Source organism: Phragmites australis, chromosome 6 (genome assembly GCF_958298935.1).
Source record: "Phragmites australis chromosome 6, lpPhrAust1.1, whole genome shotgun sequence".
Taxonomy (NCBI): domain Eukaryota; kingdom Viridiplantae; phylum Streptophyta; class Magnoliopsida; order Poales; family Poaceae; genus Phragmites; species Phragmites australis.
Genome location: NC_084926.1, coordinates 10,197,331 through 10,211,055, shown reverse-complemented (window position 1 = coordinate 10,211,055; position 13,725 = coordinate 10,197,331). Strand labels below are relative to the sequence as shown.

At 44.7% G+C, this 13,725-nt stretch overlaps 1 protein-coding gene across 1 annotated transcript; it reads right to left on the bottom strand.

The window, feature by feature from the left end:
- Positions 1-7,617: 7,617 nt before the first annotated feature.
- On the bottom strand, positions 7,618-8,755 carry LOC133920437 (uncharacterized). Its single transcript, XM_062365055.1, has one exon. It carries the CDS (start codon positions 8,599-8,601, stop codon positions 7,693-7,695), a length of 909 nt encoding a protein of 302 aa, XP_062221039.1. The 5' UTR covers positions 8,602-8,755; the 3' UTR covers positions 7,618-7,692.
- Between the last annotated feature and the right edge of the window lie 4,970 nt (positions 8,756-13,725).

Sequence of the window (13,725 nt, the reverse complement as noted above, 5' to 3'; positions counted from 1 at the left end):
AATAGAAAGTTATGCTTAAGTGAACTATCCAAAGCAAAATATTGAAAATCAGCAAGCTCCGACCATAAGTTCATCAGCAAGCTCCGAAGATGTTCAGAAAAGAACGTTTTGGTTTACTTATACAAGCTCCTCAATGCTGCAAACAGAATAGAAAGTTATGCTTAACTGAACTATCCAAAGCAAAATATTGAAAATCAAACATCTAAGAAACTGGGTTACTAGAAGAATGAGGCAGCACAAACTGGTGATCGACATCCAAACATATCAACCACAAACAAACATTCAGGTTAAAATTCAGCTAATAAAATTTGTCATCCTTTAATGAAAACAGATACTTAAGAGTAACCTTCATAGGTAGGTCCATCCTAGTGCTGTTCAAATGGGCCTACCGGGCTGACCCAACACGAACCCGGTTAGGCACGGCCCGACAAGCCCGATAAGGTTAACAAGCCGTGTTGTGCTGTTCCACATGCCGAAGTCGCGGGCAACGGCACGGTCCGTCAGCCACCGTGTCGTGCCAAGCCGGCCCGAGCACTGTTGTGGCACGGTCGGCCTGGTGGCCCGGCAGGCACAGCATGACGGCGGGGCGATGGCGTGGGGGCGAGGAGGCACAACGGTAGGGCGGGGCAGCGGCGCGGGGGCGGGGCAGCGGCGCGGCGGCGGGGTGACGGTAAGAGAGCAGGGCGGCATGGTGTGGCAGGACGGGGCAGGTCGTGCCCATGCTGGACCTCGGCCCGTCTAAGCCGGGTCGTGCCGTGCCGAGGCGTCTGCCTAGACACGGCCTGGCTAGCCTTGCCGTGCTAGTCCGACCCACCTACCCCTCTGATCTAAGCCATGCCTATTGTGTCGTCCCGTGCCTGAGCCATGCCTATTATGTTGTACCTCAGACTGACCCAGTAGGCACGACCCATTTAGATAGCACTAGTCCAACCCGATGAAGATGTATACAATGACACACTTAGATCAGCTTACCCTGCAATATTCGAAGGATTAGCATTTTTATACTAAAGTGTGAAATAGCTTGGCAACCAATTGGTTTACCAAGCAATAGAGGGTATTCCTATTGTTACACGAAAAAATTTCTTGGTTTTACTGATACACGAAGAATTTTCTTGATTTGTGTAAACTAATTAAAATAAACAGAGAACAAGCCGTTCTTATCAGGAGACGGCTCGATGGCATCTTGTTTACCTTCCCACCCACAAAGCTCCAAATGCCCTCGTCACCCTCTTTGATTCCATCAGAGCATGAATAGTCAATTGATAACTTAAATGATGTGTTCTGCAATTCAATGAGAATATCACAAAGTCTGCACATTCGCACGAAAAAAGGCCATGCTATTAGCTAAGATGAATCACCTTTGCACATTTTTCTTGTACTGTTCCTAGTACAGATTGATGACACATCGATATTATAGACATAGCCTTCAAGCTCGCCATCTCTTCCAACTAAGTTAATCTGGTTTGCATCATCTTGATTGTCTGGCTCATCAGACAGTGAACAAAGATTAGCCTTAGCAATTAGGTCACCGTCAATGTGAAGACGCGTAACATTTCAGTAACCTGACACAGGTACAAACCAATTTTAAATAAACTATCGTTCTCAACATAAACGGAGGAAGGACTAACATTTGGAGCCAGAAAAAAAAATCAAAGCTCTTGACACATGTTGCGTATAATATTTTTAACTAAAAATACATGTGCACAAAAAGTATCAAACACATACTTCTGCATATTTTCATTTTGGGACAACCAATGCAAGGGTATTCAACAGGGGGTAAAATCCTACGGTACTATTCATGATCGGAGCATACCTCACATCCAATGTGGACCCATTTCTCAAGAGGGCATTTGCTTATAGCTGAAAGATAGATTAGTTGTGTCAGTCCATGGATAATCAGGAGCGTGAGATTCGCTATTCAGCCTTAGCAATTGGAAGAGGAGCAGTTTTTTCCTTCGCCTAAAGCAAGAAACATCAACTTATTGTCATCTCCCGTGGTCATCTGCAACAAGAAATCCAATGAATTTAGCACCGATTCTGATGCTGAAAGTTCACAAAGAAATGTGGGAAGTACCCTTCCTTTTGTCCAACGAAAAGTTTTCTGGAAGCAGCATCAATGAACACGAAATTTCCTCACACTGACACATTTTGGAATACGATACTGGTTCCTAATGTTGTTTCTCCTGATCAAGATTTTCGCAATGATCAGTGTGCTACGAATAGGACATCCTAGCATGCCCATCAATCGAATAATCTGTAGGATATATCCGCACTTAACGCCTAAGAATTGTAGCACCCAACACATCAATACAAAAAATACAAGCAGCACCCATCCAAAGAAAAAAGTTCCTACAGCAAGCAAGCACCTAGCAATCACCTAAAAAGTGAAAGAGAAGAATCCAACCTGGTGGAGGATCACAAAGAACGTCCTCGCGGAGCTGGAGAGGTGGAGCCAGAAGTAGACTGTAAATCCTCCTTTGCCCTAGACTCCTCCCCCGTCGCCTCGAGCCATTTCTGAATTCAGATCGATGCGTACGTCACGGTAGTCATCGCTCTTGGCGCATTCCGGTGACACAATTGTTGACGGGCGCTGCTGGGGTCAGAGGGCGAGGGCGAACTCGTCAACAAGGGCAGCGTACACGGGGTTTGAGTCGACTTATCCAACCTCGTTGGTGATGAAGGGGATAATTGCTCAATTGTCACTCTAAGAAAGTGGCAATTGCTACTGAGGATGATATATGGACCGTTCTGAGTCTATGCATGTGGGATAAGGTGACAGATGAGCAATTGTCACTTCCTCAGAGTGCCAAAAAATTGAATGCTCCTTGGGGAAGAGGGGTTGGAGGCTTTGAGGTGGTTGGACTCGCGACCGATGATGCCAAGCCAATTGAGGATGTGGTCAGTACTACGGTTCTCCGTCACCACCACCATCACCGTCTTGATCGGTGAGTGGATCTCATGTTTTTGGTGCCGCCACTTTAGCCCGCGGTGGTGAACGTCCAGGCGGTGGCCGGAGATGGCCAGAGCACCAGCAGGAGGAGTGCCACGAGGAGGTGCGTGTTGCGGAGGCGGCCCACGTTGGCAGTGGCCATCGCGCCAGATATAGGTCTTTATCGACGGGTATCTCGTGGGCGAAACTGGTGACACGCGCTCTGACGTGCAAAGGCTGAGGTAGATCCCGTGGAACTCAACGGAGGTGAGTCTGGAGACTGGTATGGGTGGGCCAGGTGGCGGTGCAAGAGGGAGCAGGATGGGTGCCGTGTCATCCTAGCCCACCGCGGGAGGAGGTGAGAAGCAAATTCTATATAACTCGGTTCTATAAAAGATCATTTCTCTTATGATGATATGTCCCTTTCTCTTGTAATGATATGTGTTAACTCATTCTCTTTCCTTTTCAGCTTAACCATTAGATCACGAGATGAATGATATGGATGAGGTCTCATGCGGATCTTTTTGAACAGGGTCCTATAGAATTTGCTTTCTCGGAGGTCATAGCATCAAGGAAGGGTGTGGGGGCAGTCACGGGGACGCGGGCAAAGAGGAATGATTGGAGGGCGGCTTGGGAGGGGGATGGATGGGTAAATTGGTGGTATTTACGGGTAAATAATATTTAACTGTAGGGCAGAACATGAGGAGGGTAAGATATAAAGATATGATATAAAGAGTATAAGAACCACTATGTATTTTTTAAGTATTAGAGATTCACTTAAAGAACTCAAAATTTAGCAGTCTTCAGTTTAACTTTTACAAGTTCATACCAAATTTAGCAGCTTCACAATGTGGCACTAGAGTTTTTCAATGCAGTGTTCATCAGATTTAGCAGTTGTTTGTTCTAAATGTTTCATACTATATTTCATCGGTTTTGTTCTACCATTTCCTTGTCAGTAGACAACTGAGTAGATCACCATTATAGCTGCCAATAAATGAGCTCGCTGCAGTTTTTTTGGGAAGGCTCATGATAAGGAGGGACCAGGGTGGAACCAGCCTGATAACAGCCCGGGTTTGACTCAAATTTCGTTAAATTTTGTTGTATAAATGATAGATTTTTAGACTTAGCTCAAACTTGAATGAGCCGGTCTGAGGTTTGACCTATGGTTGATTCCGCCCCTAGGAGGGACTATTCAATTTCGGAAATCATTTTCCTGTCAGTAGCGAGCTACTAGTAATCAGTTCAACCTGCCATGCAGGGTAAAGAAGTTGACATCAAGAGGAGTTACTATAATCATGTGATGGAACGATGAACTTATGGCTCATCACGTGCTTAATTTTTCTAGGTCAGAAATGCTAGGAGACGAGGCCAGGTGAAGAACAGCAAGTTGCTGTAGCTTGGACTCGAAGGCCAGCAATTCATGTGCTCAACTGTTGATGTGTCCTGTACTCTCTGTTATCTTCAGGATTAAACAAATCACAGCTTCTTCCACTGCAGTTATGTTGCCTCGTCAGTTTAGTCAGCCTATGATTCTGTGTCTTCTCTGCTTATTATAAAGCAAGAAGATACTACCTCTATTCTTTTTTAAGATGTTGTTTTAGCCTTCGATATATAGAATAAGGCTGTAATAAATTCTTTCATATATTATATGTTTAGCTCTCTCAATTTCTTCAACATTCAATCAATGACATATAAATCACCAGTTCACCACGTTCATTAAATTAAAACTCCACTTTACAATAGTCTTTAATATAGGTACTCTAGTAAAACACCACCTTAAAAACCTAAAACATCTATTTAAGATCTATTTTAAAACATAACATCTATTGCAAGTAAAATATTGCTGATGCAAATTCCAGCCAACATCGGTGTATGAGTGCACTTGTGGTGAAGGGACCATAGGAGTAGGACACCCCCTACCCTCCTATGTACATCTACTACCACTGTACAGGTACGTGTACCTACCTATACCTATTCCCATATACGTTTAAACAAGAATTGACATTTCAAATGCATCGTCCATTCTAGGGTCCTCAAATCAAGAAAGAAAGTGTGACTCCCAGCACTGTTGAAATTGGGAATGAGATGAACTGATTCAAACTCGAGTCATGGCACCTTGAGTTTGCTACTCATTTGGGTTGCCTGCCTTTTGAGGCCTTTAGAAGTTTGAGCTTTCCAAGTGCTTTGTGCAGTTGCGCTTTATACGTGGATTCCCCTTTACTTCGGCAGATTAAGTTGGACTACAAAGCGAGCACAAGCTACCTGAAAGAGATTTGTTTGAGGACCGGAGATCGACTGGAAGAATGGATTCAAACTTTAGACTGACCTGAAAAGGCCGTGTTCAGTTTGGATGCTTGATGCTGTCCTTACAAGTTAACATCTGAATAAGTTTTTATATACTGGAGATTCATTTGTCGCAGGAATTGGTCTATTTTCTGTGAAAATCGTGTGTTCCAAACATGGAGCAATGCGCTCGCAACTCATGAGCAGTTAGGCTTAAGAGATTAAAAAAAAGCAAGGTGAGTCTGAGGCCTGAGCGAATCGGCTGCTACCTAAACTCATTTCTGTCTACAAACCTTGTACTCCAGTCAAGCTATAGAACATTTTCGGGGACGTAAAAAGCGTTTGATCATCATCGCAAGGCCACAGAAAGAAAGCTATGCCGGTGATGATGCGTGGTGATGGTACAGCAGAACGTAATCAGTATGAAGCCACAACCACGACTAGAAGTACTGCTATATTTGTAATTTTTCTCATTCATGGAAAAACGAGAAGCTACTGGAGTACCTCTTGTTAGTTGGTACTACATACTACCTTTGAAGGAAAGGCGGCAAACATTGCGCAATAAGCATGCGGAGTATACACTACTCATTATTCAATCGGCCCAGCACTACAACGTGAGAAAATATTTTAAAACCCGGCAGAGACGATCTGTTCCTGAAAGACTACCTGACTGTAGAGTATACGAATCTGACAAGGCGTATCTATTTCATCTCTGAAGCATATGACAGTATTCTGATACTATTAATTCATCTCTGAAAGTAGTAGACGAACATGAGCAATATCTGTAGTAGCAGACACATATTAATTCATCTCTGAAAGTACTGCCTACACACGGCGCAAATTTCGCTTCCGGTTGCCTCTCCACCCCAGTATACCGCCTCGTTTGTAATGCGGAAATTTTCCCTGCCTTGTCTATAATGCGGGATTTTTTCCTGATTTATGCGAGAACCTAACGATTTCCAGTTTTCCAAACCTGCCCCGTACATGTAAGTATGTAAGTATATTCTGCTGCGAAGTATGGACCGATGCAAACAAAGCTGTAGTGGCAAGCTGCTCCATGCATATGCATACAGATACAGCAGTGGCTCACATGACGAACAGAAGAGAACAGACGCCTGAATAGAAGGCAAGCAGTGCCAAATCCAAACGCGCCTATCTATTCCTGTTGTCTTCGCTCCGGCGGGGGGGAGGAAAGCCTCCCGCCCCCATCGAACACGACAACCCCAGGGAATAAACAACCAACGCCACCACACTCGCACAGTCCTCACCCACTGCAACTGCACGCACCCGCACAAGAACGCAATCCGAACATGCACAGCCACTGCGCGCGCCTTAAACTCGCGCAGGAACTGCAAGCGCAGTGTTTGCTCAGCTGCGAGCCTGCAACTTTGCAAGTGAGCAATGGCGAAGCTTAACGAATAACGGTCGACAAGGTTAATTGCACAAAGGGTCGGCCCCGAAGGGGGGCAAGCGGGGCGGCCGTCCGGGCCCTTAAAACCCAGAGCCCCTCCCATATATATACACGTATACTACTACTACCGGTGAGTCAACAAAATTCAATATTTTAAATTTTAATCGATTAGCAGCCACGGTTATATAATTGCGCATGAGTTTTGTTTTCGACCGGCCTAAAAGAAATTGATAAAACTAATTACAATGAAGAAATTTTATATGCTAATAAGATTTTAGAAGTTAATTACTTTTTTATTATAGTTGATACGGTAAACACTTCATCAAAAATATATTTAGGTTTTTACTGAGCTCGATAACTTTAAAGTCATTAGATAATATTAAACTAAAAGATTGCTATGCTAAATTTGCAAATATTTTCTCTCTAGATGGTTCATATGATGTTAAGTTAAATAATCTAATATCTGAATTAAATATTATAAAATTGACTTTGCAAGATAGACTAATATCCTCTATGAAGATTTTTTAGCATGTCAGAAAATTATATTGTTATCTAAATGTTTCTATTGCTAATAGAATTTTATTTATTATGCCTATGACTGTAACATTAGTTGAAAGAAGCTTTTCAAAATTAAAATTAATGAAAACTATTTAAGAACCACAATGTGTTAGAAAAGATTAAAGGATTTGATAACTTTATGCATTACGAAGAAATTATTAGATACGATTGGTGTTGATATTATCATCAATGACTACACATTTAGAAATGTTAGAAAAAATTGTTTAAGATGACTCAAGAAAATATTCAAGGTGAGCGTTGTTTTTGTTATACTGTAAGTTTTATCAAATATAATTTTTAATCACTAAATATTATATTTATAATTTATATATTGATTTTTTATGTTTCAATTCAATAGGCTTGTTTTTAGTTTGGTAAATCTCAGGACTGGTCCTGATTGCACATAGCACATAAGTAATTGAGATTACCACACCTATGCAGTTGATAGATTAATCCGTTACCGTAAGTGGCAAAAAAAATAGCAGCAGGGTTAATAATATCAGGTTTCTTTTTACAACTTGTAGACGATGACGAAGCAGGGGAGCACGGCGCGGCGGTCGAACACCACCAGCTCGTCCTTACCGACGCGGACGGAGTCGTGCTCCTTGCCGGGCACTGCTTCGGAGCCTGTCCCGGCCTCCGCCACACGGCCGGCGATGACCCTGCATAGGAACATGGCCCGCTTGCCGGACGCCGGCCCGCGCCCGTTGGCATGCGCGCCGCCGCTGCCATCGAAGGTCCGGATGCGCAGCGCGTCCCCGCCGCCGGTTGCAGCCGAGGACGACGAGCCGTACGGCGCCGCCGGGGAGAAGCGCATCATCTCGTTGCCGTCCGCGGCGCTGCGCGTGGACTCGCCGGCCCGGGCGCGCACCGCAGCGCGGTAGTCCTCGAAGCGCGCCACGGCGCGCGCCGGGTTGTGGACGCGGAACAGCATCTCCACCTCGCCCGCGAACGCGCCGTCGGTGGTGGCGGTGGACGCTCCCGGCGGAGGCTGCGGCTGCGGAAGCAGAATCTGGTTCCACGACGACAGGAAGATGATCTCCACCACCTGCCTCGACGAGTGCCCCGCCGGGAGCTCGGTGAGCGCCGGGAGCGGGCCGAGAGGGCCCGGTGGGGGCGTCGGCGGCACAGCAGCCTGCTTGGTCTTCTTGGCCAGCTTGGGACTCGGCTTCGAGGTCGACTTCTTTTTCGAAACATCTGAGGTCGACGTCGGCTTGGGCTTCGATGAGGCGACGTTCTTGCGGGCGTCGCCGGAGCTCCCGCAGGCAGCAGAACGCGGGAGGAGCGGGTGGAGCTTCTTGGGAACGACCGCGCCTCTGGCGGCCACGTCTTCGGCGGCCGTGGATTTGCAGTGGAGGGAGCGGACCCAGCTCCCTGCCGCCATCGGGCGTCGCCGGAGCGACGGAGGCTTCTCCGGCATAAGTCGCGCGGCCGGAGATGCAGTGGTCGTTGTGGCAGACGGCTGTGCGGTACCGGACTGGGTGGTGTAACAAGTAGCAACTGGCTAGGAGGCTAGGACACGTTCGTATATATGGTGCCGCGTGGTTACTACGCTAATCCTGCCTAACATTAGTTACATTATGCCCGGCAATTTGTTAGTTTTGCTTGCTGCACAACTAAATATAGGGCTGTGGACTGTGGCTGCTGCTTATGCTGGCAGCTGGCCAGGGTAGAGCTGCTCAGTTTGATAGTAGTAAGAGGAAAACTACTATGTAAAATTTAGTATTTACAACCAGTGCTGCATGCTGTAATGCAGTGCCTACATGGCTTGTAGCTAGCCTTGCAGAGGATTGCTATATGTGATGATACAACACGTTGGTGGTGTGCGCCACACCGAGAATGGTGCAATTCAAGCCCGTAACCAAATAATGTGTGTTGGGCTTGCCTTCAGGACCTCGACGCCTGATTTCACCGGTCTATGTCCGTGGGCCACTAGTCTCCGAGCCCCTCCTGAGCCCCTATGCTCCAGAATCGTCTCAGAGGCTAGGTCTGCAGACCCCCGAAGGTCGTTAGCCCCCAAAGCCCTGGGGCTATCAACCATTCAGAAAGATCAGACAGAGAGTGACCCACCGATCACCCTCTATTTGTTACGAAGTGACCAACATTTAATGTCAGTCTAATCGGTGTCCGATTTGACACATGAGAAAGGGCGACGTCTTAACGGACGATGGATTGGGCACTATACCATCAGGGGTCACTTGCCGTAATACTCGCAGCCACCAGCTGTGGCAATGTTTTACATAGCTAGCCCTATATCCTAGTTGTAGAGTGAATACCTGTATCCCTACTAACCCCGTAGGGGTATACTTGTATACTTACACTGTGAATGGCAAAATAAATGTTGACCCATGTCCATCATGCCAGGAGGGAGATCTTTCCACTATCAATTTGAGTATTCTTTTCATCTACACTTCTTCTCCAAGCTTGGGCGATTCCAGTGGGTTGGCTCTCGCCGCACTTTGTTCGTGGAAGATATTTTCTTTCACCAACAGCTGGCATCATCCGTGAGGATCGAGAAGCACTAGGAGATGTATGATGCCACCAAAGAAGAATTCCACCAAGACCGTGACCCAAGTGACTGGCTCTGCGACAACGATGGTGCAAAAGTCCGCACGACAGCCGTGACCAAGCACACGCTACGCTGGCACTAGCGCCCCAGCCAAACAGAACAAGGACCACGTGACCACCATTGATCCGGTCACGACCCCGACTGCGGCTGGCATGGGGGGTCCTATTGGTTCGGAGGCATTTTAGCAAAAGCACGGTGAGAATCCCGTCGCACCCCAAGGGGCTACGACCATGGCTAGCTAGCAGGCAAACATGACGGCCCTTCGAGTCTAGCTGGAGGAGCTGCAGGCAGCCCTACGCACCGTGCAATAACTTGCAGACATAACCATCAACCCTCATGTGATGGTCTATGCCACGCCGACCCGAGCTCCGAGGGCCAGTGACGGCATCGTCTTAGCAGCTCATTGCCCACCAGCACCTGAGTTTAAGGGCCCATTGCCACATGGTTCCACTACTGGACTTTGACTCTCCCATGTGCAAGCTATACCCTTTCCTGACAGGTCTTGGACCCCCAAGCTACCTAAATCTAAGGGCGATTTAGACCTGGATGAATTCATCTGCTCGTACACCCTCGCCATAGAGGCCAACGAAGGCGGACAAGCCACTATGGACAAATGTTTCTCTCTCTCCCTAGAAAATATTGATCATTATTGATCATTATTGGAAGTAATCACCTTAGCAACACAAGTACTATTCTTAGCCTTCTTAAGAAAATATTGATCATTATTGGAAGAGTTAGGCTTAGGAATGTTACCTCTGGGAAATTTTTTACCAATATATCCATTTTTGCAGCATGTGTAGCAAATTTTACCGCAAAGCCTCTTCACTTGAGGCTTCTCACCTTGATGACCTTTTACTTTACCCCTTGTCTTATGTGATCTTGACTTAACTTAGGGTCTCTTCTTTTGGTGTTTGTTATCATGATGAGAGCTTCCTTGATCTCTTGATGATGAAGGAGCTTCTTCCTTATTGTAAGAACATGATCCAATTTTATGTCCATTCTCATTGCAACCATAACACTTCCTTTTGTTGATTTTTAGTTTTCTTCTTGGAAGTGCCGCTTTATTATCAACCTTGCTTGGACAACTTGAGGCAAAGTGTCATGTATTTGTGCACTTGAAGCACTTGATGCGAGCAAGATTCTTCTCATTTTCTTATTTCTTGTTTTTCTTCTTTTCTTCTTTCTTCAAATGGCAATCTCTCACATGGTGACCCTCTTCCTGCACTTGAAGCAAGTGATAGAAGCCTTGATCTTCTTTTGATTTTGCTTATTTACTTTGACATTGTTTGACTTGTTTTTCTTATTTGACTTTATTTCAAATCCATCTTCATTTCTTGAATGCACTTGATCCTTGATATTCTTGTTTTTCCCTTTACTATCAATATCACAAGTAACACTAGGGAAAATATTAGCTTTAGAGCAACAAAGATTAGTCTAGGGACTAGCACAAATCAAATTTATATTAAGCAAAGAAAATGTGCTAATATCCACATGAGGTTCATAGGATTTTACCTTTTTTACTGATGTGACCATCACCTCATAAGCTATTTCTAGCATGGTATGAGAATCTACAAGATCTTCATGAGTAAGCTCACATGCTTGCTAGTAAGCTTTTCAAGTTGAGCCATTATCTCAACATTTTGTTTTTCCGAAGATGTTACTTGAGAAATAGAGTTAGAAACACAAGCATCATCAATAGGAGAAATACTGGATTTGTTCTTAAATAAAACATTGCAATTAGAAAATGGATTTAATAAATCCATAAGAAGCATAGCATCTAATTTATCAATTAAAGAGAGATGCTTAACTTTAAGATCCCCATAAATACTAGATAAAGAACTATGAGATTCTTGAAGTTTTCATATTTCACATTTAAGGTTTTAAGTTCCTCAATTTTCTCAATGAGGAATTCCTTTTGCCTCTCAAAGCTTTCTTCTAGGCCTTATATGGTGGTCATGAGCTTGATTATTTTGGATATATCCTTTTTTCTCAAATGATCAAACTCAAATTCGTCAATGGCATTATCACTATCATCCTCACTTACCGGTTTCTTTTGACGTTTTGCCGCAAGGCATATTTGTGTGTTGGAGTGAGGAGATGAGCATCTTGAAGAGGTGGATTCTTCACTTCCAAGTTGAGTACAATTGATGACGTGAGATCATGTGATGAAAAATTAGTTTGAATAATGAAATTGGCATAGCAAAGTTGAGTATGGTTATGTTAGCATAGATGGTTTGATGCGCTATCAGAAGTTGAGTATGCTTATGTTAGCTTGTTGGTTTTGCTTGAAGTTTGTGTGGTGTTACGTGAACTGATCTTGAGTCAAGTCGGGAAGAACTTGTGCTCGTACTAGTTTATTGTTCGATTCATGTGCAAGTGTTGCTCGAAGGCAAACATGGTCGATGACGGATTGACGAACTAAGTTCAGAGAGGAACTGAAGTTCAATGACTAGGTTCAAGAGGAACTGAGGTCATAGTGATCGAGGATGTCATGCGGGACGTTCGGGCTAGAGAACAGTGTACGTGAAGATAATGTTTCATGTGTATGACTAGGTGCATTGCGGAGAATGGCAGACGTACGTAAGCTTATGGACAACCAGATGATTGTTCAAATGGTGGAGTCGTTCGAGTACATGGCAAGGTTAGGCTACGATCTAATTGGTCGAAGAGTCCAGTCCCATAAGGAATCGAGTGCTAGGCCGAATTGGACTTGAGCACAAATTGAATTTGGTTATGGGTGGATGTGTCTTGATATGTTTTGTGTCCGTATAGGATACGACCAGGTTGTTTCCAAATCAAGAACGGTTTGAAGGGCTATATATTGAGGGTCTTGGTCAGGGTGAGATGCGCCAAGAATGAGATCAGATTTAGACTTTTGTTCTAAAGAGTAGATATGTCTAGGATTTTGGAATTTCATAGAAATCCTTGTTGGATGCTTTGGAGAGGTATCTATGCAATGAAAATCAAGTTTCCTAAGTTGATAAGTTGCTGATTCAAAATTTTCTCTTTGTTCTATATTTTGTGTACTTGGCTTTGGTTTTTGATTAATTTTATGTTTCTATCAAGTTTCATCTTGGTTTAATCCATCCAAAACCTTGCTAGAATATTTAGTGTTTGATCTGTGAAAATTTCAAGTGGATTTGGTTTGATCTCGAGTAGCTTTTCAATCAACTAGACTAGGTTTTGATCCATTCGACTCTGGTTGACACAGTCTACTTAGACTAGGCATAATTCTTGATCCACATATCCGATTGACTAGATTCTTATTTGGTTAGTTTTGTATCTGAGTCTAGTTTCAGCTGTCCAAATTTGAGAGTAATTGGACCACCGGATCTTTTAGTTTACGCAATCATTCACCCCCTAAATGACTTATTAGAGTATAATCGATCCTACAGATGCCTAATACCTCGGTTGTATTGAGGTTCAAAATCCTCTGCCACTTTGAAGGCCTAATACCTCGGTTGCGTCGAGGTTCAAAACCCGGCGCCACTTCAAAGGCCTAATGCCTTGGTCATGTCAAGGTCCGAAACCCTACGCCACTTTGAATTCCTAATGCCTCTGTCGCGTCGAGGTCCAAAAACCCCTACCACTTTGAAGGCATAAAGCCTCGACCGTGTCAAAGTTCAAAACCCTCCGCCACATCGAAGGACTAATGCCCTAGTCATGTAGAGGTAAAAACCCTCCGCCACTTCGAAGGCATAATGTTGTGGTCGTGTCGAGGTCCAAAACCCTCTGTCACTTCGAAGGCCTAATGCCTCGATCTCGTCAAAGTCCAAAACCCTCCCCGACTTCAAAGGCCTAATACCTCAGTCGCGTCGAGGTAAAAACCCTCTGCCACTTTTGAAGGCATAATGCCTCGGTCGCATCGAGATCCATAACCCTCTGCCACTTTGAAGGCCTAATGCCTCGATCATGTTGAGGTAAAAACCTCCACCACTTCGAAGGCCTAATGCCTCGGTCATGTCGAGGTCCAAA